We start from the raw sequence: 25428 nt of genomic DNA, 5'->3' as shown, positions 1-25428 counted from the left end.
CATATAGTCATGACGGTCAGAATCCATCATATATTCCAAACATCACGCTTAGTTCACAACGTATTTCACATTTCATAAGACACGACGATGTATCAATCGTAACCACAGTGCAGCTGGGCAAGCGACCCCCGCGCAAAACATCCTCACTCGTCAACAGCAAAACCACTCGTCCAAGAGACACGCCATCTTTTAGACACCCAATCAACAGCAGGATGCCAGCAGACTGGCCCACACAGCCAGGGTCTCAGCAATACTGACGAAGCGGGCTGAACCCAATGGGGTACGTAACCTCTGCTTTCCCCTGTCTGCCCCCAGTTACCGCTCGTGGATGGACAATGGGAATGCCCAGTAACGGGGACTGCGTGATAGGTGGGGCTGGGATGAGGCCCTCAGATACATGCCTTCATCGTCATCAGCCTTGCCCGAGATGGAAGAAACATTCCAACGATCTCATGTGATTCCGAGAACGCTTACGGCCCGACTCCTGGTGGACTTGCTTCCCGTGGACACCATCATCCACCCGAGCCTTGTCACGTGGCACATAACCCTGCCTTTCCACGCTCGGCGGACCCGATCACGTGACCTTGCTCCATGCCTCGCCTCCCTTTGACACGATCACGTATTCCTCTGTTTCTTTTTGCGCGGTTTTCGCACCACGCCAGCGCCACCGTCCAGCCCGCTCTGGAACTCTGAAATGTCGGTCGGCTGCGGGATTCGAACTCGCGGCCGCACGGCCCCGTCGCTTGCCGAACGCTTCTCACCGCTGAAACAAACAGATCGTGATCAGTAAAGGTTAACAGATCATATCTGAATGCAGCATAATCCTTGCATAACCGGCTTCCAGCAAAATCCTGTACCCTGGTTTGATATTAGCCATACGTAGTGGCTAAGAAGGCAGTATGCAATACGCATCAATTTACCGTAACCAAAACACATCATCCCCTACTCTTTGATGCCACTAACCAGCAAAACCCTTTTCCCTCATACGAGGGAACAGCATACCCAACCTTCTTCCCTCCCAGCCAGTACCGCCCATCCTTGTTTACCGTTTGCCGAGTCTGGCTGCCGCGGGGTCTCTGGACTGATCGCCGCGCCACCGTCCCAGCGCCGTGGGCGTCTCCCTCAGACACAGACTCTTGGCGTAGTGGCCCAGGTGGAGGGTCTTCACCGATAGCATGGCCTTCATCTCGGCCGGGTAGGTGGCGTATGCCCGCGTTAGAGATGTGAACGCTGTGGGCGGAGGGTGGGGGGGGTGAGACGGATAGCTCGCACGGAACCACATGTTATCTTCTTCATCCCACCGTCCGCTTTATCTCATACCGCTCATCATATTCTGATTTCCCGCTGTCTATTTTGCATGTAACCCCCTCCGCCTTGCTCCTTCATAAATCGCATTTGATTCTATCGACCCGGAGCTCAATCCATATCGCATGACACCTCCAGTCCACCGACACGACCATTCCATCGTACAAGAAACCTACCATCCGACTCGTTCCGTTGACTGTACCGAAAATAATCTCAATTCCTTCTCCACTTAAAGCTGCGTGTAATTCCCCATCTTCCAGAACCGCCCTTCCCTGCGTGTAATCTCATTCCCACCAACCCCCGCTAGTTTCATATTTAGTAATCCCTCCCACTCCCAAAACCCGCTCCAAACCACGAAAGCACCGTCCCTCCCACCATCCCCCGACCCATTCCCTACCTCGTCTGGCCATATCGGCCAGTTGTCTGTCATGGGCCACCGTTTCCTCCATGTGAAGCTGCAGCTGAGTGGCCGCCTCCTCCAGGCTGGTGGGACGACCGCCGGCGCGCGACGCCGCCAGGGGAGACAGCAGGGTCTCTAGGCTCATGTCTGATACACTGAGCGGGGGAGGGGGAAAGGTCAGAGGGTGGGTCTGGGGGGGGGGGGGAGGCCCGGGGCGACAGCAGGGTCTTGCAAGGCAGATACGTGGTAGAGTTTAAAAGTAGGCGAAACATGAACTGAACAATTAAAACATGAAAATCGAAACCTAACAGGACAAATTTCCAAAGTTTGCATACCATGAATGTTGTCAGTCAACACGTTTGTTGTAAATGTACACATCAAACATATTCGCTATGCCAGACTGACTTGACCTTAAACTGTCGCACCTTTCCGTCCGACCAACGTAAGATCGCCGTCCCTCAGAATATCCCCTTCTTCCCCTCTCGCCCTGACCGACCAGGGCCTGATACAAATATCCATCCCTTCCAAACAGATCTCTCCGCCAGGCCAGCCAAACCACCTACCCGCCGCACTAACCTCAATCCGCCCTCCCTCAGCAGTTCTACCAGCCCCGTCTCTGCCGGAGTCAGCAGGGCCAGCGCGGCCCCCGTGCCTCCGGCGCGGGCCGTCCGTCCCACACGGTGTACATAGTCGGCCGACCGACAGGGAGGGGTGTACTGGACGATCCAGTGCACGTGCGGCAGGTCCACGCCACGTGCCGCCACGTCCTGACACACGTGTGGGGAGGGGGGGGGGGGTGAGTTAGATACTGGGAACCTTCAAACAGCATCATATACAGCGGCATATACAGCATCATATATATCATATTATCATATAGCGGCGATGAATTATTTAGCGTGATGGTATCATTTACCGCGAGCCAGCAATTCAGTAAAACATTTAACATGCGGCGATGGATAACACATCTAACAGTAAAACAGGAATGACAGCGATGTCACTGTTTCCGCCAAAAAAAATGCAGAAATAACGTTGATCAAGTGCAGATGGAGCGCGGTCCTTACCGTACAGATGAGGAGTCCGGAGCGAGCCTTTCGGAACTCTGTGAACACTCCAGTCCGGTCCTGAAACATGGACACCAACAGTGTTTGTGAGGCGTGAGACAGTTATAAACCACACAATACGGTATCCGTGAATTACAAATTCAACGGGTCATTGTAAACCATTGTCACCCAAGACAGTGTCAGGGGTCAGCTAGAGGCATGGCTATCCAGCCTCTTCTAACACACATACTTTAATAAATTTGAATTTCCTCCATACCAGCTCTATCCAATGCCCAGGTCCCATCATACCAGCTCAGTACATTCGTACCGTACCCTATCGCCCGCGTACCGTACCGTTTGCGGCATGTTGCCGTGCAGTTTGCAGATCTTGAGGTCGGTCAGACCGCGGCCGGGCAGGCAGGCTCCGAACAGGGCGCAGTGGTAGTCCACCATGTCGTTTGTGTTCATAAACACTATCATCTTGGACTCATCTCGAGTCTGAGGTGAGGGGAGGACATACAATGTCATTGCGAGAGATATGTGACAAGGAGTATTTAGCATTTGTAACATACTTGTAATTCTTCGAGGTAATATTAGACGACTCAACGAAATCCAGCGAGAGAAAATAAATGGAGAGCAAGATGGGCCTAACGAGGGAAAAAGGTTACCTTACGAGCAATACAAAAATACTATTACTTTTACAGGTAATTCGTGGACCCAGTCCTACGAAGGACGCTGACAGAAAAAAAATGAATGTCCGATACAAAAGAAAACTTCAAGCTCGGTCTCTATTCATGAGAACTCTTACTCACAGAGCATTTCCAGAGGACGAACGATGCCAGCGCCACCATACGGAGTTTGGCAGGAACTACCGCCACAAACTGGCGGAGCTGACCGGGAGTCACTAGTTCGCCTTCCGGCCGAGAGGTGTCACCACCGTCCGACGAGGCGTCGATGAAGGTGGGGTCCGTGAGGCTCAGACCTGCAAGGTATCGGGCAAAGTAGGTGTCAGAGAATGACTCCCGGGTCAGAAGTCATTAAATCGAGCAACAAACTGCAGAAAACAAACTGTTTATAATGAAACTTAAAGGCCAAAAAATAAATTATCGATGAAGAAACAAATTACGACTGACCTCGACATCACTGACCCTGAAGTTTAAAAATCGCCAATTTGAGTTCCGACGAAACCTGTCCTCATCAAGCCCATCATTAGCATCTACAGCATACGTGTTAACTCAGAGGCCAATAAAGGATCCGTTTTGTCCCTTCTACACCGCACAATGCTCCCAATCCCCTAGTTTCCTCACCTGCCAGTTTCTGTACCCGATCATCCAGAGTCGCCGACAGCAGTACGGTCTGCAGGGGACCCGAGGTCCGCGGGGCGCGCTGCTCCAGTACCGCCTCCACGATACTGGCGCAGAGGGACAGGTAGTGGCGCGGTCAGACGGGAAGACGGAAGGGCAGACAGCGCACGGGGGGTGTTAAAAACGCGAGAGTGGACGTGCGACTGACACGCTCACTTAAAACCCCACTTCGATTCATTCCAGCTCCTGACACACATATTCATTAGACCGGATGCTAAAATTTCCATTAAATTTCCGGGTCTGCATAGCTTTCATGAAAGCCTCTGTGCCAAAATTTTAGTTCGACACCAACCGTTGAACCCTGGTTGAACCCATCCTGGTTCCAAGTTCCAACATTTCAACTCCACATCATCTGGTCCCAACAACATCCACCATCCTACCATCACCAACCGTGTTCCCGCATCCACTGTCCTTCTGACAAAACTCTACACCTTACATTCTACCACCACCCACCATGCCTCGTTAGTCGTTACCCACCTCCTAACGTGTTTCTCGTATCCCATATCGAGCAGTAGATCGGCCTCGTCCAGAACCAGCCACCGCAGCGCTCCTAGACGGAGGTTCCTCGAGCTCGCGATGTGCGCCAGCAGTCGGCCCGGTGTGGCTACGAGAAGGTTCAGACCGCGGCGGAGACGACGCTTCTCTGCCAGAGTTTTCTCGCCGCCAGTCAGGTAACCGGGAACGAGACGAACGAATGCCTGCCGGGTCGGGTCAGGTCAGGTCAGGTGGAGATCAGCTTAGCCCTTCTCACATCAGATCAGGTAGCTAGACATCACAGTGTTAAAGCGCCAGGTCAAATAGGGGCAGGTTACCAGGCGTTCAGTGCACGAAAACCTATTAGATAAGGTTAGGTAAGGTCATTTAGCAGGGTCAGGTCAAGTCGATTTGCCGGCACGTTCCCATCGCCCTCAAATGGCTAGCACGTCACAAAATGAGACCATCATGGCATATGGAAACATACAAGCCCGATAACGCCCACACTGTCGCCAGTTTTGCTAATAGACTACATCGCTAGCATAATATGACATGCATCGCTGAGCGAAAGGTCACTACAACGTTATGCTATGAATATTTTAGGACCGTCTCGGACTCTCGAATCCCATGTGAAATATTTTCAAATAACTAATTAACAACAGCGATAAGAAGAATGTTCCGACCCGTGCAAAGGCCGCGCTACAGCACAAACGTCGGTTGGGAAAATGAGCATTAAAATGGATGGCTAAAATTGAGCGCTACCGCAAATCTGGAATAACTACAACACTTGGCTGCATTATCTGGTTTGGACAATGGCACGCGGGACTGTCGTTTCCCAGTTATATAAGCCAGAAAGTTCGGAAGGCTGTTTCGAGACATATATCGTGTGAGCGTAGCCACATACAGTGGTTCGCAACACTGAATGGATGTCATTCCACCAGCGGTTTGTTCAGTTGGCGGTAAAGCGACAAAGGTGTGACACTGAACTTCACAAGGGCTGAGTTTTCTATATAGATGGTGGGATAGGTTACAGTCGGCTTCGAGCATTACCTTTGTGAGCCCAATCAATTTCTGTTGGTTTAGAACGCAGCACTGAATTGAAAGATCTCCTCCCATTCAAGCTAGTAGAGTCGCCTTTTGTGAAGCGAGTTTTAGAAGTTCAGGAATGCCCGATTAAAGAAACGCTGCATGGCAACGTCGCAGGGTCGTAGGGTCCCGGATCCCAGGGGGGGGGGGGGTCAGGACCTTGTCGTAGATATCACCCCGACGACGCCGTTGCGTCAGTGTGGTTTCCATGGTAACGGGATAAACAACTTCAGTCGGGAACAGCTTGGAGTATAACAGGTGTTAAACGGAGAAGCTACGTTGAAATACTTCAAAAGGCTTCGAACAATGGCTTTAACCCACCAACTACTCCCACTAGCAAGGTTCAATGAACCCTGTCAGGGTACTGACACTTGCATAGTTGAATGACGTTGAAATAAAGCGCGTAGCACCATTCAAAGTTAATTATTTTCCAACGAGTATGAACATAAAGGTATTACCTTCATGAGTTGTGCGGCGCAATTGTAGGTCTGCAGTGCCAGCTCGCGCGTGGGTACCACAATCAAAGCGTACAGCCCCGACTCCCGAGTCACCGGAGGCTCGATCGCCTGCAAACCCTGCAAATAAACAAACAAGTCAGAAAACTTGCCGATAAACGCAAAAGCGCGCCACAGATTTAAAAGACAAACAGGTCAAGAGTCATGGAAACACCCTGCTGACAATCCATGCATAAAACATCGCTTACAGGTCTTGTCGATAAGATTATCATGTGGGAAGAACCTTGTGATAAAAGCATATCACAGTCTTACCAGTATAATGCCAATATATTTCATAAAACTTGGAAAAATATGTAAGCATATCACAGACGTGTGAAGTGTCAAACATGCCACAGAAAGACATCAGGCTCTGCCATACAAACATATTGGGCCCTGCGCTCCAGTGAAACATTTGAAGCTCTTGTCTGAAAATCATTATGTAATGTTATTTAGTACATGCATCAAACATCACATAACGTCATAAAATATGAAAGCAATTACGCTTATGGACATAGAAGTAAGTCAATTGCCTGGATTGTTGGCTTCCCATCCAGTAGGATGACAAAACAATAGTGCCGACTTGTTCATTTCCAAATCATTTTTTTAAAAAGCATCAAGCTGGTGGTTGTTGGTAAACCATATATTTATTTTTACACACTTTGCGTGCATTAAAACATCCCAATAAAATGCAGTTAACACATGATAATCATAATACAACTCGCCATCCTTCACTCGCCAGAAATATGCACGATAGTCAAGTGGTTTACAGCAGGTAAATCACTCCCAACCGAAAGACAAAGCTAAGCTCAATCGGTCATCATCAATGCGCTGTCATGAATATCGCACGCAAAGACCCGTCCTATTCCCATAGGTAATGCTAACTGACACAAGAAACTGCCAGACGAATGAGAGTAAACCGTTAAAAAGCAGTGAGGAAAAAACTTCAGTAATGGCTGTAGCGAAGTTGTACGAGCATGAAAACGAGGAAATGAATCGCTACAACAGAACACTAATCAATGAAACCGATAAAACAAAGTTCCAGCTATATCACAATAAACATTGCAGTTTGCGCGATAAAACCCCCTTATGACAATGCGTAATTGGGATATTAACGGTGCATATGTTTGTATTAACATTGGCATACAGCAGAGGCCAAATAAGCCACAATTTTTTTGTCGCATCGCAGCGTAAAACGCATAACAGGTACAATGATAATGTGATAACACCATGAACATTTAGCCTGTTTGCTTTGATCTACTGATGCGTATTGTCATTGTAACACGTGCTAACATCCTCAAACTATGGTGCACATAAAGGCACTGTCGTCTATTAGACGCATATACTAACGCTCAGTGCATAATATTATTATAAAGCTTCAAAGCTTATTTTATAGGTATATTTTATAGGTACTTAAACTCTAGCTAAACTCTTATCACATGACAACCTTTGCAGCGACTCCTTGTTCCACCTAGCCTGACCTAACCTAGCCTAGAGTTACTCAGTAGCCAGCTTGTAACATTTTGGTGAAATAGTTATATACTTGGGAGTGACTATACATACGTAGGTAGTGCTCTCCTCGAATGCTTGATTTGTATAGGTTGATCGCAGGACTTGTCCATTGAAAACAGCCACTGAAACCCTTGCAAAACAAGGAAGTTCCAAGTAAAAAGAGTGCGGGATCGCTGCATATCAACTGCAAAAGTTGCAGCCTTTCCCCATTGTGATTAAATGTTACTTGAAAGCCTCCGTGGGGGCCAAAGAAAGCTACGCGATTCCCATCATTAGCAGCTACCCTTCCCAAGATCACACACCATTCCCCTCTTCTGGCATGGCCATAAGACCAACTTGGCAAAAAGGTGTCAAATTCCGAGTAGCCCCCCCCCCCCCTCCTTCAACGCTCACGGCACGTCCCGTTTCCCCTTTTCACTCCACGGCTCGAAAAGCTCTTACTTCAAATTTCCGTCTAGAAGTTCATCAGGACTCCCACCTGATCCCAAGTAAGGATCCTTTAGGTCTTCCACTCCCCCTAAAAAATTCACTGACAGCCCCACCTCCCAGAGTCCGCCCTTACTTCCTGAAGGTTCTACAACTCCCTTTCCCTCCCCCCTATTCCTTACCACAGTTCCTTTACGCTTTTAACTCCCTTCTCCAACTCCTGTACGTCGCCCACTCCTTCCCTACACCCCTTAAATGTTCACTCTTTCTCCCCACAGCTCCTACACACCCCTACTCCTTCCCAAAGCCCTCCAGGCCCCATCCTCCTCCTCCTCTACACAGCTCTTCACCTTCCCATCCTCCTTCCTAAGGCTCAATACTGCCGGACACTGAGTTAGCCAGCGGCTCAACACGGGCCGATCCCACCTTCCGCGCTGGCTCCCTCGCAGATCCCATCGAGCGGTAAAAGAACACCACCACCGCGTACCAGTACCACTGAACGCCCACCCAGAGCAGCGACAGCACAGCCAGGACGATCGGCGCCGCAAAACCGTTGGAGATGGTCGCAATCAATTGGTACAGGTTACCTATGGTGCTGAGGGTGAGCATGATTCCGTGCAATATCATCCAGGTGAGCACTAGACATTCACTGGCCGTCTGCACGCCGTAAATCAGCAGAGCGCTGGCAATCAGCATCAGCACGGACATGATCAGCGCAATCCAGAGCAGTGCGCTGAGGGCAAATAGCAGAGCCACTGCGATGCCGAAGTCGACCTTCCCGGGCAGCAGAGGACGCAGCAGAATAGCTGGACCGATAGCCAGAAATATGATTGTAAGAAGAATGCCGAGCGCACTGACGATGAAGTGTGTGATGCCAATGGCTAAGGAACCTCGGCGTAGGTCCAGCCAGCCACAACAGGTAGTCAGCGCCATGACTGACAGAGGGAGGGCTGTAGTGTAGTGGAATCGGCTGAGAGATCCGTCAACCGGGGTGAGGGTTGGAGAACAGCTAAACGTTGGTTTGATAGTCAGGCTGGAGCTGGTTGAAGTCGGTGGTAACAAGGCACGGATCACACCCGAGCGAAGCCGATGATGGTTTTAGATAAAGTAACGTCGTTACGTCGTTTTCTCAGAGGTCAGGCTTGAAAATCAAAGTTCAGTGGCGTTTCCGTTCAAATACTGCTCGCTCAGGATCTATCTGACGCTCTAGCAGCACTGTAGCTCCACTTTTGATCCCCACCGCGATCCGACCCGCCTCAGATGGTCTTCAAAAATCACCGGCGACTCTTCCCTCCGGTGATTCAGGCCCAAACTCCACAGCGCCGAGGAGAGACGGCAGATCTTATAATGGGATCTGGACGTTCCGTGGTGCCCATTGGTGCCTGGATCGCAGCCGCTGCTTGTCGAAGACAGAGGCGGGGGTCTAGCCTCCAACGCGTCCCACAGAGCGGGCACCTTGGCACCGCTCGCCACACGAAGACGGGCCGGCAAGTGACCGACTTGATGGCCCGGTGCTACCAGCGGGACCGACGTAAAACTGCTGCGCAGAACGGTCTGTGGGGTAGGCGTCGGCATGGGACCGCGCTGAGGTTTGGTATTGAGCGAGTCTTTAGGCTAAAAATGGGTCCACTTAAAGTATTTCATTAATAAGTTCTTGTGAGGTTGCCAAGCGTCATGGTTTGTAAGGGTTGTGCTGAAGCGGTATGAACTTCAAGAACAGCTCAAGACTGATGATTGAGCTATCTCTTCACCGATAGTACAAAAAAACTCAAAGCGATCTGCTTATCTTCATATTTTGCGCATTTTCTGTGCAATGCTTAAAACAAAAAACAAATTTCGTCCTCGTACCAGTTACTAGGGACACACTGCACAACGCACACTGTACAATGCACAACCTGTAAAGCGAATATGACGCAGTATGTGAATAATATAAATGGCAAACGCCCGAATGTGCCTCTTATTATTGATTCCACTCCAAACTTCGCTGCAGTGTCGCCTCTTATCATTACCTTGCAATGCTACAACGACAGGGATCGGACGTGCACGTTACCTAGGGTCCTATAATGGAAAATAATATGCCGGCGTCCTGGCATTGCCAGTGTGGTGGAATGCAACACATGTCCACATCAAAGGCACTGCATCACTACATCACATGGCATAACATATATCAGGCAGTGTTAGGCCAGCGTTTTCCCGCTTCCCGTCTATAAACTAACTACATGCACGTCCTCCACCCACCTGGCTGTATGACCGGCAGAAGATAAACCAGCGTTTTTCCGCTTCCCGTCTATAAAAAAACTACTACAGGCACGTCCTCCACCCACCTGTATGACCGGCAGAAGATAGGCCAGCGTTTTGCCACTTCCCGTCTATAAACTACTACAGGCACGCCCTCCACCCACCTGTATGACCGGCAGAAGATAGGCCAGCGTTTTGCCGCTTCCCGTCTATAAACTAGCTACAGGCACGTCCTCCACCCACCTGTATGACCGGCAGAAGACAGGCCAGCGTTTTTCCGCTTCCCGTCTATAAACTACTACAGGCACGTCCTCCACCCACCTGTATGACCGGCAGAAGATAGGCCAGCGTTTTGCCACTTCCCGTCTATAAACTAACTACATGCACGTCCTCCACCCACCTGTATGACCGGCAGAAGATAGGCCAGCGTTTTGCCGCTACCCGTCTGTGACCGGACCAGGCAGTCACCGCCGGCCAGCACAACGGGTAGCGCCCTCTGCTGGACGCGGGTCATCTCCGCACCGCCCAGCGCCTTCGTCACGTTGGCCACCTGAAAAAATTATTGGAGTCAAGTTGGAGTATGATGATTTGGGGGTTTTCGGGGAGCCCGGACGGCCGAGGCCATCGGCGCCCAAAAGCTGATTTTTGCGATTTATCTAAACTCTGGTCAAAGATTGGACGATGCTCAAAGAGTTTCGGCATCCCTACAAAATGTCACATCATGTAAGATACAAATGTGCAAAATGTATGAGGGCACACAAACAGACGCTCGTTCTACTACAGTTTTTCGCCCGTTAGTTGCCCCATTTCGTTCTCACCAAGTGTGGATGCAGCTGAAGATCGGAAAAGTTCTCTCCTGAGAACACATCCGGCTGAGAAGGTTCACTGGTCTCCGGCAGACCAAGCTCCGGTACCTCAGGGTTGTGTGAGAACAAAGACGCATAAAACGGCTTGTTGTCGGCGGGCTTCGGGCGTCCGCCATCTTGCTTATCCTCTGGGGACTTTTTCTTCTTCTTCAGGGAGGCCTTGAGGCGGTCCTTTTTGCGCTGCAGGGAGTCAGGTGAGGCAGAGGTTGACACTGCAGATTTGGAGGGCGTCTCTGATGAGCCCCAGGACGAGGGAGCCTTGGGCACCTTCTGAAAAAGAAATGGCGAAACGTAAATCAGCTGCACGATTATCAGACGTTGGGGTATCGTTGGTTGGGTGAAGGGAGCAAGAAACGATGGCTAGTAAGCACGTTAATTTCGAGAAAAAAAAACAACGATGCCCATTGCCCATTGGTAGCGCCAAAACAGAACCAGAAGCGAACGAAAAATAAAATGGAAGCAGCCCCATTTCTACAATAACATTGTTCCCTACAGGAAAAGCGTCCAAAAGGTCATATTCGTTACCTTTTCCAATCAAGATCGTACAGACAAAGCGTCAAATGTGCCAATGTATATCTTATAACCGTGCTTAGTTGCAACACGCAGGTCGATCGATGAGCGTTTATTACTGGAGTTCGACACGTTCAGATAAAAAGCAGAAAACGACGCTCGCTCGACTTCAGACGGGTAGGCAGTAGGCACGCATACGTCAAGCATTGCATTAAAAACACTTTTTTACATTACATGAAGCGAAAAAAGCAATGTCAACTTGTGAATGGAAAAGTTATAATCGAAGCACGAGGACTGGCTTCAGCAATTGAGCGACATCACCGAGTTTGTTAGACGTTATAATAGGCCACTGTTGAAACTTGACATCATTCAACAGATCAGGCAAACTGATTGAACACGGTATTCCAGGGACACTGGACAATTTATTACAAAACAAAGGGGAATGGACGACAGTTTCTCAGCCAATTAATTGATGAGTTTTAAACGATAGACTATAATACCAACTCGAGCTGACAAAGTTCGAAAACTATAACAAAATAAGGACCATGATGGGTTCAATGTTTCCCAACTGACTGTTCAGGAATGGTACATGACACGCGAAAAACGGGTCTAAGAAGCAAGGACAGAAATATATCTGCGATCATTATTTCTGAACTTGCAACTCTCATCTCATCGCATTTCAGACCCATCGCACCGCCTGCGCTCCCCGCCCACCTCATCCTCCCTCGGTTCCACCACACTCTCCCGTCACTGTGCAGTGGCTGCCGCCTCAGGGGTCCCCGGCGCCGGCAGCACATCATAATGCTTGTGCTCGGCCCGCCACGGGTGCGGCCGGTCGCAGAGCTTCTCGCGCAGGCAGCGCTCCAGCCTCTCCTGATACTCCTGCTCCTGCTGCGCGCAGGCCGCCGCCAGTCGCCGCTCCTCCTCCACTCTCTCCTGCTCCTGACGGCGCCGGTACTCGCTCTGCGCCCGCAGGTCAGCCGCGTGCTCACGCTCCGCCTCACGGAGCCGCTCGAGACGCTCCTCTTCGAGCTGCTGCAGTCGCTCCAGCTCACGCGCTAGTTGTTCATGATAAGCGCGATCCTGGGCGCGTTCCTCACGCGCGCGCCGCAGCCGGGCCTCTACCTGTCCGCGCCGGATGTCGATGGTCTCCTGGAGGAGGCACTGACGGCGCCGGCGTTCCGCCAGCCACTCCTCGCGCTGTCGTTGGTAGACGGCCTCAGCCTCCTGCTGCACCAGCTGTTCCACCTCCTGTTCAGCTCGCTGTTCATCCAGCCGCGCTTGGCGCAGGTAGGTTAGATAGGCGTCCATACCGCGAGCGTGCGCCACGCGCCGCTCCGCCTCGGCAGCCGTCTCACGAGCGCAGTCTTCATTATCACGCGCGCAGATCTCTCGCTCGGCTTCCAAATCGCGGCGTCGTTCCTCCTCGGCGACGCGGCGTCGCTCGGCCATATCGGCGAGCATCTCGGCACGGCAGCGGCGGTCCTGCTCGCGGCGCCGCCGGGCATCTTCTTCCTCCTCGACACGCATTTTGGCCAGCCGCTCGGACAATTCGGCTGCCTCACGCGCGTTCTCTTCTCGCTCGCGTACCGCGGCGCTCTGGCGTGCCTGCTGCTGCTTGTTGAGAACCTCCATACGCATGCGCTCTGCTTGTTTAGCGTCATTGACATGCGCGGCTGCTTCACGATGGAAAGCACGAACGTCCTCCTCCAGTATCTGTTGATGCAGTGCCTCCTGACTGGCCTCTTCGGCACGCAGCGCGCGCTGTTCGGCCAGCTGCGCGTCCCGATCTCGGCGCACCTCCTGTGCGTGCTGATAACTAACGGCCGCACGCAGTTCGTCGCAGCCCAGTCGCCACTGGTAGTCGTACATCTTCTCGGCGAACTCACGTCGCTCTCGCTCGCGCGCTCCGCGGAGCTCAGCCAGCTGTCGGCGCATCTCCTCTCGCCTCTGGTCCGCCGTCTGCACCGGCTGCGTCAGCTCCGCTTCCAGCGCCGCCTCCTCGCGCTCCAACTTCTCACGGAGTTTACAGCGGCGCGCGTACAGCATGTCATCACGACAGCCGGACTGCTGCAGCGTGCGAGCGCGGCCTGAGGCATCAACTCGCTTCAGGTCAGAGCGGTCCTCCCAGGCGCGGCGCGCGGCCTGTCGGTGCAGGACGGACACTTGCCGGTCGAACTGCTGCTGTTTGAATTCCTTCTCGCGGCGGGCGGCGTACAACTGTTCGCCATGCAGCTCGTGGCGAGCCGAGCGGCCCACCGGACTCATGGCCTCCGAAGTTGTGATCGGTCAGCGCCAGGCCACAAACGGAGATCGTTGGCACAAGTTCAGCACGTAGATAAGAACCACCACTGCTTGGTCGAGCCTCTTTCGTTCAAAATAAGCGCCGATGTTCGAATTCGTGAGTCGTTCAGCTCAGACAAGTCGTTTCAGATCGTAAGCATCGTATCTTCTTGTTCAATCCTCCGGTAATCCACCACTGATGATTCGTAGATAAATGTCGATCGATCGAGATGGTCGTAGCGGCGTAGAGCGGCACACACGGTCGCAGCTGTCGCGGGCCCGTCTCTGGACTATCGTTGCCGATCGTTGCTGTCGTGAGCGCTCAGAGTCTCATCGGAGGTCGCTGGCGTGGTCGATTTTCGGTATCAGTAGACAGGGGCACGGGCTATACTGCTGGGGGTCCGCCGACTGTGCTCAAGCGCTGCGTTTGATCGATGGGTACCGCACGGAGTCGTCATAGAACAGGGAAACTTGTTTGATCGATGATCATTAACGACTGTCACAATGTTGAATGCCGCTTTGCAAAATGTCGGACATCCAAACATGTATTGCACACTTTGTTGTACGCAGCCAGCATGCATATTGCATATTTATTAGCAATCGGCAAAATGGTGACGAACAACTTCGATAAGTAATTCACATAAATGACCCTAAATGTATTTTAGTGCTGGATTCAGATTACCGCAATACTCAGTTTAATCCGATGCGAAAATTTTCGACAGTGATGAAAAGGTGTGGCGTCTTTCTATTATTAAAATGATTAAAACACCAGCTTAATTTATAAGTTTCGGGAGCTTTCGAAAGTTCTCGAAACTAATAAATGAATCTGGTGTTTTAAACATTTTAAGAATAGTGTCTCTGTCAAAGCTAAACAATAACATTTATCGCTACATTATGGTGTCTTTCCATTGGGTTATACGTTTTAATAAAAAGGCATGATGTTGGGGCAGAAGTGTACAAGAATTCAGCCCTTGTATTTCAGATCATCTCCTTTATTTGTCTCTAGGATAGCCGATAACAAGCAAAATTAGCAATCAACGCCGCTGACTTGCGGCGCGGCGGCCAGCTCACGATACGACGCTATGCGGTACAGCCTACCACTTCAGGCAGTTACCACTAGAGCCATCTAGCGACAGATTAGGAAGCTGACGTTCCATCGCTCGCAGCCGGAATTCGTCGTCGGTTCAGCTCCGCAAACCACTTTGTTTCGAAAGTCAAGTGAAGAAAAGGAATTGGATAATGCATTTTTTGTTTGAAGATTGCATGTCTATAACAGTCGGTTGTGACTCGTGCTAGTAACGATATAGTACCCTGAAGGGCGATGGCACGTTTTTCAGCTTTACATTCATCGTGTGACTTGTGAGCAAACAAATGCGCTGCATTGTGTTAAGCATGCACATAACGCAGCGCAGAATGATTACCTATTACCTAATGAGTAATGTCAAAACGCACGGTGATGGAGTCGGTAACGCCAAAATGCTTCCGATGCGATGATCCATCAAATGTCATTGAGATACCGGCCATACACTTACACACTAAGCTGAAGTACAGATAACGCTACCGCAGCCGGTACCATTAGAGCTTTGCTGGGGACGACGAATATGAGAAAGGTGAGCAAGCAATAATCTAAGATCCTGTCTACTTTGTCCTCCGTATCGGGTATCCTCCTTCCCCTTTCTCTTTGTTCCTTACCTGTTCCCCTTTCCTCATCTAGTGCTCCACGAAGCGTACCGACGGCCATGCCTCTCGATAACCGGACAGAGTAAAGGAACTTACTATAGTAACCAGTGTAAACGTGAGCACGCCTCGAGAGTCGATGGCCTTTCCATCAGTCAGCGACTATGGCCACCTATTTCTGGCCTCAGTCTACTGGCTCCCTCTAGCCTCTCGTTAATTGGCTACAATACGATGTTATTGAGTATTGAACAATGACCATGCCGATTTACTTACCGGTGTTTTCTTGCGGGCCGGCGTTGTCTTGACGGACGAGATGTTGAGCGTTAGACCTCCACCGTCATCCATCGTTGACATAGACAGAAAACTGTGCAACGATACTGCAGAACTCACTCGTATGTAATCGCTACGTCTGTAACAATGTAAGATGGTGTTATTGGTCTGCTGAAAAACATCGTATGCAGTATCATTAGGTTAATAAAAAAAGGTTTCATTCAATAGCTACACTATTTCCATTAAGTGATTGATTTGATGACTTTATTGGTCAGGTCATGACCAGTCTTCAGGTGAAGCTGGCTTGTGTGAATTGTGCAAGGGAATGATCTCCCAATGCATTCACATTGGGATTCAATTATCTGATCACACCAGACCTCTGGCAGTATTTTCCACAACAAATTATTCGTAAGAATACAACAATATCTGGCTAGTGTTTGCTAACATTTTCAATAGAAGAGGATGGTGCTGTGAGATGAACACTCATGCACCAGTGTCACCTGGGACCAATGATGGTCCAAAATAACTTCTGTTAGATCAATAGATAGACCCAAATGTGACACCACTGATAGACAGAGATGTGACATTTAATAAATTAATTAATTAATTAATTAAAGTCAGATGAGCCATCACCTGGCCATGTATTATGGTCTCAACAGAGCTCAAATGGTTCTGCTAAGGGACTAACAGGCAGGCAAATGCTTGAGATCCTTTTGTCTCTTTCTTGTAGAAATTGGCACAATGCAAGCCACTAACTGCTGCAAACTCTTCTGCCCTGAGCCCCTGCTAGATGTCTACTGTCAATCAAACAGCAGAACTCATGTGTCCATAAAATTCTATTGAGGGGTCTTTCTCAAAGAGCACAGCACAGATAAAGGTCACCAGCCAATGAGATGTCTTATGTCTTTAGTTGTCCTCACTTAACTACAGTCTACATGCAACTTAAACTAACTACATGAACCTTAAACTGTGAGCTTTGCGTGAACATAGGATGGCAAGGGATGTGATGACAGTGTTCATTAACAGCTGAGTTCAAGATTTCATGTTCCTGGCAATTTGGTGATGTCTCCAGTCTCCATTTGATGATGAGTTCCTACGTGCTGCTCTTTCAATTTGTTTATACAGAAATGGTGCCTATTCATTGAAAGCTGGTGATTCAATGGGTAGGTACCTACATGATCACTGACTGTGGCACTTCAACTTGAATATTTATCTAGTGTGTAGAAATGTAGGTACAGATCAGGGAACTTCAACCACCAAAATAACTTGAAATGATCCATGGATTTGATGCATAAAGTTAAATAAGCAGCATATCTAATCAAATACCTAACGCACATTAGTACGAAATAATTTGGCGACAGCGTTGCTGAAGATGGGAAAATATGAATCTCGTTAAAGTATTCATGCAATACTGATAAAACGCAAAATATCAATGTCTGGTCCTAAGGTAAATAAATACCAGCCAGGCACAAAACTCCTCGGACAAAAAAAAAACTGAAACGGATCAACCAGAGCTTGAGCCGGAGCAGAGCGGCCGGAGCCCAAGCTCTCACCATACCAATACAAAACGTTCGCGTACAGAGAAAACTCACGTAATATACGAAGAACTTTGATGCCAGCGTTGCTGAAGATGGGTTGATATAAAAATCGCAAAATTATTAATGGAATATTAATTGAATCGGAGAACGTCTTCCCCGAACCACGGCAATGGCCAGCAAGGCGAGAAATAAGCGTGTGTTTTCGTAGCAAGCGCGTAATATACGTCGCAAATGTCGTACCGTTTTTCCTTCATGTAGAAATTATTTTTTGCTTGCAATACATCAACATCATACAAAACACGAGCAAAAAGTTATTGAAATACATTTAAGTCCTTCTTTGAAATCATAAGTACATAGAATTTGATAGATTTTTATTCAAATTATTTTTACATCTTCATCCCTATGAAGGGAATTTTTCACTATTGACGTAATGCTGGATTTGGTAGTTCGTTGCTATGGTGATGCTGAGGCTACCATATTCATCATGTAAACTTCGTTGGTAAACAAAACAGCTGCATGGCTGTGGACAAGATAGCTGGCGGAAGCGATCGAATCGAAATGGATTCCGAAATATTCACGCGATAGTCACGAACTTCCAGCTATTTAGATCAAATTGAAAAGGCCTTGCTTCATGCACGAAGTTTATTCTGATTCAACCGGTATCGGTGTGAGCTGGTATTCGTTGCAAAAAGCAATTAGCTGAGGGTGAGTTTTTCAGCTTTCACAGGTAAAATACCAAATACTGCACTTAGGTATCACTATTACTTTCTGGTATCAGTTCAAGCAAAACTATGTTAATGTAACTCATATCGACCAGCACCATGAACGTACGAGGTACGATCACGATGGGGCAAGCTCAAACTGGCCGATGGAAAATTGAGACCCCGTACCGACATGATTACCCGTTGCCGGTCCTCACTGGTGACTGGCTCAGCTTCTGTGCCTTGGGTCCTCACTGACTCAGCTTCTGTCTCATACAAATGCACGCTACACGCCACCAGTTGTGGCCGCTCGTTGGGATCCGTGACCCGTTGGGGCATTCCAATTCAATGACGCATCCTCCATTACGCCTAAGGCCTATTTCTCAGTTTAATTCAAATCGAAAGTGATAGTCTGGGTCGACAGATTTTGATCGCCGACTGAAGAAACGACTATGGCGACCGACAATGATGTAAAGAAGAGGGACCTGACTCTCGTATCAGCTATTGGATTCGAAGGTAAGCAAAGCATGCATTTTCATTCAATGACACTATCTGCTAGAATTTTTATCGGTTCGATTGCGTCTGTGTAGATTTGGCGGTGAAGAAACTGTTAAGTATTTACTTACTCGACTGATGTGTTGTCCACGTCACGCCAAACTAACTTTCGTCGCCCGCCCTTCCCCTCCCCACCAGGTCACGTGCCGAGCGGCCTGCACGTGCACCCGGATGGCACGCACGTGGTTCACGCGCTGGGTACGAGTGTGGTGGTGATGGAGCTGTCCTCGGGTCGGCAGCACTTTCTGACCGGTCACAGCCACAACGTCAGCTGTGTGGACGTCAGTCGCAGCGGCAAATACATCGCCTCCGGACAGATCAACTTCATGGGATTCAGGGTGCGTTGGTCGGTCGGGGACTCTGGACGGAACGGTCACCGGTTGTGGTAGTTATTTGTGTATAGTTTGATGTAGCCGAATATGTTAAACGGCTTCTGAGAATGACAAGGAAGCCAGTTGTGGCTTACTCGTCATTAACGGTAACGGTGACTGTAAATGGGTTAACATTAAACGTAAAATTGGAAACGTAACCGTTCAGCGCAATTAATTAACCGTTTACGGATTCAACGATAGGCATGTGGGCATGTCGGTATGATACTCTTACTCGTACTTACTCTTATACGATACAGGCTAAAATAAGCATTCCGTTGTCATCACTCTGCTGTCCTTATGCCTACCTCTCCTCCGCTCCCATATTCAGCGCACACATCCCCTACTCCCCCTTCTCCACCACTGCCCCCCCCCTCCCCCCCAGGCGGAGGTGATAGTCTGGTCGTACGACGGTCTCACCCGGTTCGGCTCTCACAACCTGCACAAGGTCAAGGTGGAGGCGGTGGCTTTCTCTGCCAACGACATGTTCATGGCCTCACTGGGCGGTCAGGACGACGGCAACGTCATTGTGTACGACATGGCCACCAAGGACCCGCTCTGTGGTACGGAGATGGGGTGGGGGGATGGTGGGGGGGGGGGGGGTAGCCAGGCAAAGACTTTGGTAAGGTGTTGCAACTTTGTTTAGCCTATCAATCCTAAAACGATCGATCGTGCAACGAACCGTGTGAGGAACGTATGAAAAGTATCGGTAGCGTTGTGGTAGCCTTTATGCAAGCAACGACATAATAACGCGCACACTATAATTCATGCCCGAGACCGCTTAAACCATTGCATGCCCCGATCTTGACATTGCCGGTATCATAATCACTAGCCAGGCTATCCTGATACATATCCTCACGCCCTTACCTTGCTGCCGCGTCCGTCCGCAGGTCTGACCGCCTCGCAGCCAACGCAGGGCAACTCTCTGGTCCTGTGCTTCTGCAGCACTGCCGACGATACGTTCATCACGGGCGGTGACTACACGCTGAGGGTGTGGAAGATCAACAGAAAGAGGCGCTTCATCACACCCACAAACGTCTCCGTCAGCGAGGTCAAACGCAAGATCAGGTGTCTGAGGGTGAGTCAAAAGGAGGGGGATGGGATAGGGAGAGGGCAGTGGGAAGGTGGTATGCTGCCAATGGGAAGTGCGATACACTGCTATGATATTCTATTGCGGTTAGTAGATAAATGATGTTTGTGGACTGTGGTATCGATCGGGCTACGTAAACGCCGGGTTCTCGGTGGAGCCTAAAATTACGATTAGTGTGATCGCGGGCAGATATGGACGGTCACTGTGAACGTCGGATGGGCTTCTGACAATGTGTTAAATCTCCGCACGGTACCGTAACTGGCAGCCGTACTGGGAATTGGGACTCCGTTTAGCCATTCTACCGATGGTTTTTTTTTTTTGTTGGGTTAGGCCCTTTCGGTCCAATGAGACCATTTCAGAGCCGGGAGGATGATAGGATATAGGGGGAGACATTGGTCTGGGCAGGCACCCTAGTGAGTCGCCGGGGCTGAGCCCGTCCAGAGGTCAGGACACCCAGCCCCAAGGCACTCACTGCACCCGGCTACGGGGTGCGCTCCCTCAGGAGCAGCGGTGCCGCTCCAAGGGAGCAGCCCGCATGAGATAAAGTTGCCTGTCCAGCCCGGAGGGGGTTGTGGCGTGGAGGAGAAGGATTTCAGTATCCTGAGGATAGAAGCATGGAACGGTGATCTACCGATGGCTGCATGCTGCGTATATTCCCGGTACCGTCTTGTGTCTGTACGTCACTCAGTTAACACCATGTACCCCGTAATTTAGCCCCTGATACCGTTACCGCCAGGTGGATTCCCTGGACCGGTACCTGTACTGCGGTACCACGTCGGGAGACATCCTCAAGGTACGGCTGGGTCAGCAGGAGGGACAGGTACCGGCCCTGGTGGCCTGTCTGGCCCGGGTACCGGAGAAGAAGACCAGGAGGACACGAGAGGGCGAGGCCTACACCGGAGGTACGACAACACTGAGATGCCGGGAGTGGGAAGGAGGGGGCCGGAGTCATGGGTGTGTAATAAACAATATACCGGTGTGTTGTCATGCCGACAGGCATTTGTTCGCTGCTGCAATCCCCTTTTAGCACTCAATAGGCGTGTCTGGTCGTTGCGAAGTCCCCTGTTTGTCCGGTCCGGTCCAGCGTCCGCGTGTTGTCAATGTTATTCGTTCTAAGTTTCTGTGTTCAGATTTTGGCGAGACGTGTGGTCGCGGTTTTCCATTCCCAATGTCCCCTGTATATCTGGAGAGACGTGTCGCTCGGTTCTGGTCCCTGTTCTGAGTCTTTCCGTACCATTCGTCAGGCGTCTGGTCGCTGCTGATGCTGCCCGGCGACGAGCTGCTGGTGGGCACCGGTAACGGCACGGTGGCTCGGCTCAAGGAGTCGGCGCAGAAACCGCAGAACACCATCAAACTGATGAAACGAATCACCGACAGACTGATGGACGAGGTAGGTAACGTAGGTGGAGTGAATATGGCCCGAAGATGGTCGCTTGCTGCTCACTATCACTGTTTTATGTCGAGATTGTACGACATTTCGCCTGTTTACAACTGCTGCAGCTCGAGCTGAATGGTTTGAGTTACGTTGACAGTAGTTTATCTCGTCTGGTACGCTTAGCCGACCTAGCTGGTATGGTCGTCCTAGCCAATGTCTTACATCCTATGTCATTCCTGTGTCTTCCAGCAGTGTCCACCCTAGCTGAAGCCGTCCCCATATTTACCCACAGATACAGCGTAACACGGTCCAGGGTCGGGTCACCACTCTAACGGCAGACGGTCAGGGCCGGGTGTACATCGGTACGGCAGACTCGCACATCTATACGGCGTGTCCTCAGTCGATACGACTGACACTGCTGAGAACGTGTCACCCTACAGAGGTCAAGGAGGTCACCTTCCCCAGGTGAGGTCACAGGAGGTCAGAGAGGTCATCTTCCCCACGTGAGGTCACTGAGGTCAGAGAGGTCGCTTTCCCCAGGTGAGGTCACCAGCAGACTAGAGGAGGTCACCTTTCCCGGGTGAGGTCACAGAGGTCAAGGAGGTGTGACCCCATATGAGGTCACGGAGGTCAAGGAGATCACCTTTCCCAGGCGATGTCATTACCAGGCTTCATAGGTTGAGGAGGGCACCTCCCCAGGTGAGCTCATTGCAACCCAACATAAGTCATTCTCTTCGTGACGTCCAGTCTGTCTTTGTGTATTGCCAGGGCGTGTTCGGAGTTGTTTCTGACCTGTTTGGTTTGTACTCGGTTTGTGTATTTGTCAGGGCGTGTTCGGAGCTGTTTGTGACCTGCGCCTCGGAGGACACCCGGATCTGGCACGCTCCGTCCGGCCAGGAGCTGATGAGGATGGCCGTGCCAAACATGGTCTGTCAGTGCGTGCAGGTCACCGCAGATGGCAGCACCGTCATCACAGGTCAGTCAGCGGGCGCGTCACGGGTCACTACGGGCCAGTCAGGAGGTCAATTAGGAATTATCACAGGTCAGCTGTGGAATTAATATACATTTTTTGTTTTGCCATCGACTTGCCCTCATATCTGTCGCATCATATCCTGATTATGACGATTCCAGTTACCCGAAATAGTGCTTTCCTCTGATCATGTTGCAAAAATAGTGCAATTTTTGACCCTGTGTGCTCACTGCCCCCCTCCCGCTGCTCCCTCTGGCAGGCTGGAATGACGGTAATGTGCGCGGCTACAATCCCGAGTCGGGCAAACTGAAGTTTATGATCCGTGACGTTCATAACCGGGGAGTCACGGCCCTGGCGCCCTTCTCCACTGGGAAGCTGCTCATCACGGGCGGAGGCGAGGGACAGGTGAGGCGGGAAAGGGAGAGGGTAAGGGTTGGAGACGCACAGTAGTGCAGCTTGAAGGCGCACAGTACCTAGTGCAGCTCATTCTCGATGACGGAATGTAAGTGCATAAAAATCATGCGAGGTCGTTAGGCGTTAGTTTCACCTAGATCTTAACTGGTCACTCATGGACTTCGTCAGACGTCAAGGGCCTCCCTGACTTCTCATTTCTATTTTACCTGGCTTTACGTACTTTTGCACTCCCCCTACTCCGACTTAGTCTCTAACCCTACCTCGCCCCTCAGGTGCGCGCCTGGGAGATCGGCCGTCACACGCAGACACTGCGCGCCGCTCTGAAGGAGCACCGCGGCTCGGTGACCTGTCTGAGACTGACCCGGGACGACGCAGAGTGTGTGAGCGCCAGCACAGACGGGTCGTGCATCATCTGGGACGTCAGGTGGGTGTTCAGGGGAGAGGCGGGTCGTGCATCATCTGGGACGTCAGGTGGGTAGTCAGGGGAGGGACGGGGAGTGTATTATCTGGAACGTCAGGTTAGCTACTTAGGAGAGGCGGGTTTTGCATCATAGATGGAACGTCTGGTCGGTTATGAGCGGGAGGAACAGACATTCGATTACCGAGGCGAAGACAACATTGTAATGGATGTGACATTTAGGCCCGCTACTGGGGCGGTTGAAAGGGCTGTAGGAATTATAATATTGTTCTAATCCTTGGTTGATTCTAGCAGCATTTCGGCTAGAACTTTGAGATGATCTGGAAAATGTCTGAGTGCTGCGTAAATGTCACCGACATCCTCTGACGCTCCCCGCGATGCCTTCCCAGACGGTTCACTCGTAAGACTGTTCTGTTCGCCAACACGCTGTTCATGAGCGTGTGCTACCACCCGTCCGAGGCGCAACTCATCACCTGCGGAACGGACCGAAAACTCGCCTACTGGGAGGTGAGCCAGGCCGGGGACTGTTCAGAGGACGTGCAGATTGTATAAGGAGTGGACGCCGGAGATGGACATGTGTGATGGAATCTGTGGAATTATTATCGGTTATGAATAGCAGAGCGCTTAATATCTTTGCCGGATGGTGCCTACCGTTTTCGGGCCTGTTGGTCGCCCATGAGTTGACTGTTAGCCAATGGATCTCTAACGTTTGCGAGTTCCGCAGAGATTGCGTCCCTTCCCTCCCTCTCCTTTCTTCCTACTCTGTTCCAATTCTCTCTCCCCTCCATCTCACCCACGCGGCCACGCCTGACTTTTGTCTCCCAGATATTTGACGGCTCGCTGATCCGTGAGCTGGAAGCGGCTCAGGACGGCGCTCTGAACGCACTGGATATCACCTCGGACGGCAAATACATCGTCACAGGAGGCGACGACAAACTGCTCAAGGTGGGACGCTCGGTTACGACTCGGTTACCTGCGTGCTCCAGTATTTGACCAGTGTACTCAAGTGCCCGTACCTGTATCCCCTGTCAGTAGCTAAGCCGGTATGTGCCTCTCCGTGCCACCGTAACCCCGTACCTCAATCGTGTACCCGTTATGTACCGATAGGTGTACCGGTATATACTATACAGCGAGGGCGGCGTCCCGTACCTGATCCAGTGTACCCTGAACCTGACCCGTACTCGTGTACCGACAGGTATACCGGTACAGCGAGGGCGACTGTGTCCCGTACCTGATCCAGTGTACCCTGTACCTGACCCGTGTACCCGTGTACCTCACAGGTATACCGGTACAGCGAGGGTGACTGCGTCCCGTACCTGATTCAGACGCGTACCCTGTACCTGACCCGTGTACCCGTGTACCGACAGGTATACCGGTACAGCGAGGGCGACTGCGTGTTCACCGGCGTGGGGCACAGCACTGCCATCTCCTCGCTGAAGATCTCTCCCGACATGAAGACCGTGGTGTCGGTGGGCACCGACGGCGCCATCCTCTGCTGGAAAATGCCGGAGGACGCCGCCGTGGGCCAGTGACGTCACTAAACTAAGAGCGGTGATTGGTCCAGGATGGAGACACGTCACGAGGTCGAGAGTGGCGATTGGTCCAGGCGAGAGAATCAATCGGCGAAATAAGCTCAACTGAATTTTGACAGATGAATTAGGTCCCTTTGCAAGCAAAAGGTGCACTGGGTTTGTTCTTTGCATGCGAACTACGAGGAAATTGAAGAAGCGACGCGAACGTAAACGAAGCAGACTCGACTCGTTTAAAGGATAATTGATGAAACCCAAGTTTTGGTGAATTTAGTGGCTTGAGATATGCACTAATCACATCTAGTCAATGGAGTGTGCCTACAGCCTTGTCACCTCTAGTCCACGTCTTAGTCATGCGCACTTTTTAGATTATGCGTGATATGATCTCATTTGTTTATTTCAGGTGCTTGTCTTGCTAGTCTTAAATATTTTTCCGCGTACAGAGCTTATGTCTGAATGAAAGCCGTCCAATGTCTTAAAATAAATGAGTTCTAAAACAATGAGTGTTGAGTCTACCATGACTATCAT

General features: G+C 50.6%; 3 protein-coding genes across 9 annotated transcripts; 1 reads left to right on the top strand and 2 right to left on the bottom strand.

Moving 5' to 3' along the window:
* Window positions 1-10: 10 nt before the first annotated feature.
* LOC122366947 (probable ATP-dependent RNA helicase DDX31) lies at window positions 11-17712 on the bottom strand. Its single transcript, XM_043339636.1, has 14 exons — window positions 17535-17712; window positions 15946-16081; window positions 11155-11472; window positions 10737-10886; window positions 6128-6244; window positions 4587-4807; window positions 4053-4156; window positions 3558-3727; window positions 3100-3243; window positions 2767-2826; window positions 2282-2472; window positions 1703-1860; window positions 1047-1230; window positions 11-763 (listed from the first exon to the last, which is right to left on the bottom strand). The coding sequence occupies exons 2-14, from the start codon at window positions 16024-16026 to the stop codon at window positions 616-618; spliced, it is 2046 nt and encodes a 681-aa protein (XP_043195571.1). The 5' UTR covers window positions 16027-16081; window positions 17535-17712; the 3' UTR covers window positions 11-615.
* Window positions 11810-14329, bottom strand: LOC122366948 (cilia- and flagella-associated protein 53-like). Its single transcript, XM_043339637.1, has one exon. The coding sequence runs from the start codon at window positions 13978-13980 to the stop codon at window positions 12460-12462; it is 1521 nt and encodes a 506-aa protein (XP_043195572.1). The 5' UTR covers window positions 13981-14329; the 3' UTR covers window positions 11810-12459.
* A 240-nt stretch (window positions 17713-17952) lies between the features above and the next one.
* Window positions 17953-25400, top strand: LOC122366943 (cilia- and flagella-associated protein 52-like). Of its 7 annotated transcripts, none has more exons than XM_043339619.1 (14): window positions 17953-18185; window positions 18606-18697; window positions 18875-19074; window positions 19490-19667; window positions 19995-20182; window positions 20931-21096; window positions 21439-21584; window positions 21862-22034; window positions 22397-22545; window positions 22799-22944; window positions 23226-23377; window positions 23761-23878; window positions 24197-24316; window positions 24739-25400. In XM_043339619.1, exons 2-14 carry the CDS (start codon window positions 18634-18636, stop codon window positions 24901-24903), a joined length of 1965 nt encoding a protein of 654 aa, XP_043195554.1. In that variant the 5' UTR covers window positions 17953-18185; window positions 18606-18633; the 3' UTR covers window positions 24904-25400. The 7 variants fall into 7 exon arrangements, with proteins under 7 accessions (XP_043195554.1, XP_043195553.1, XP_043195555.1 ...); XM_043339618.1 differs by having other exon boundaries at window positions 18593-18697; XM_043339620.1 differs by having other exon boundaries at window positions 17976-18185; window positions 18569-18697.
* The last annotated feature ends 28 nt before the right edge of the window (window positions 25401-25428 follow it).

Source organism: Amphibalanus amphitrite, unplaced genomic scaffold, assembly GCF_019059575.1.
Source record: "Amphibalanus amphitrite isolate SeventyFive unplaced genomic scaffold, NRLGWU_Aamphi_draft 000840F_arrow, whole genome shotgun sequence".
Lineage (NCBI taxonomy): Eukaryota > Metazoa > Arthropoda > Thecostraca > Balanomorpha > Balanidae > Amphibalanus > Amphibalanus amphitrite.
This window is presented reverse-complemented; position numbering and strand designations above follow the sequence as displayed.

Excerpts from the sequence above, each read along its gene's own strand:
- LOC122366948 (XM_043339637.1), bottom strand. The coding sequence starts at position 13,980 with ATGAGTCCGGTGGGCCGCTCGGCTCGCCACGAGCTGCATGGCGAACAG.
- LOC122366947 (XM_043339636.1), bottom strand. The coding sequence starts at position 16,026 with ATGTCAACGATGGATGACGGTGGAGGTCTAACGCTCAACATCTCGTCC. Across the intron at positions 4,808-6,127 it reads GCGCCGCACAACTCATGAAG|GCATTCGTTCGTCTCGTTCC; the intron begins GTAATACCTTTA and ends CCGACCCGGCAG. Across the intron at positions 4,157-4,586 it reads TACGAGAAACACGTTAGGAG|TATCGTGGAGGCGGTACTGG; the intron begins GTGGGTAACGAC and ends CCTCTGCGCCAG.
- LOC122366943 (XM_043339619.1), top strand. The coding sequence starts at position 18,634 with ATGGCGACCGACAATGATGTAAAGAAGAGGGACCTGACTCTCGTATCA. Across the intron at positions 20,183-20,930 it reads GCAAGATCAGGTGTCTGAGG|GTGGATTCCCTGGACCGGTA; the intron begins GTGAGTCAAAAG and ends CGTTACCGCCAG. Across the intron at positions 21,585-21,861 it reads CCGACAGACTGATGGACGAG|ATACAGCGTAACACGGTCCA; the intron begins GTAGGTAACGTA and ends ATTTACCCACAG.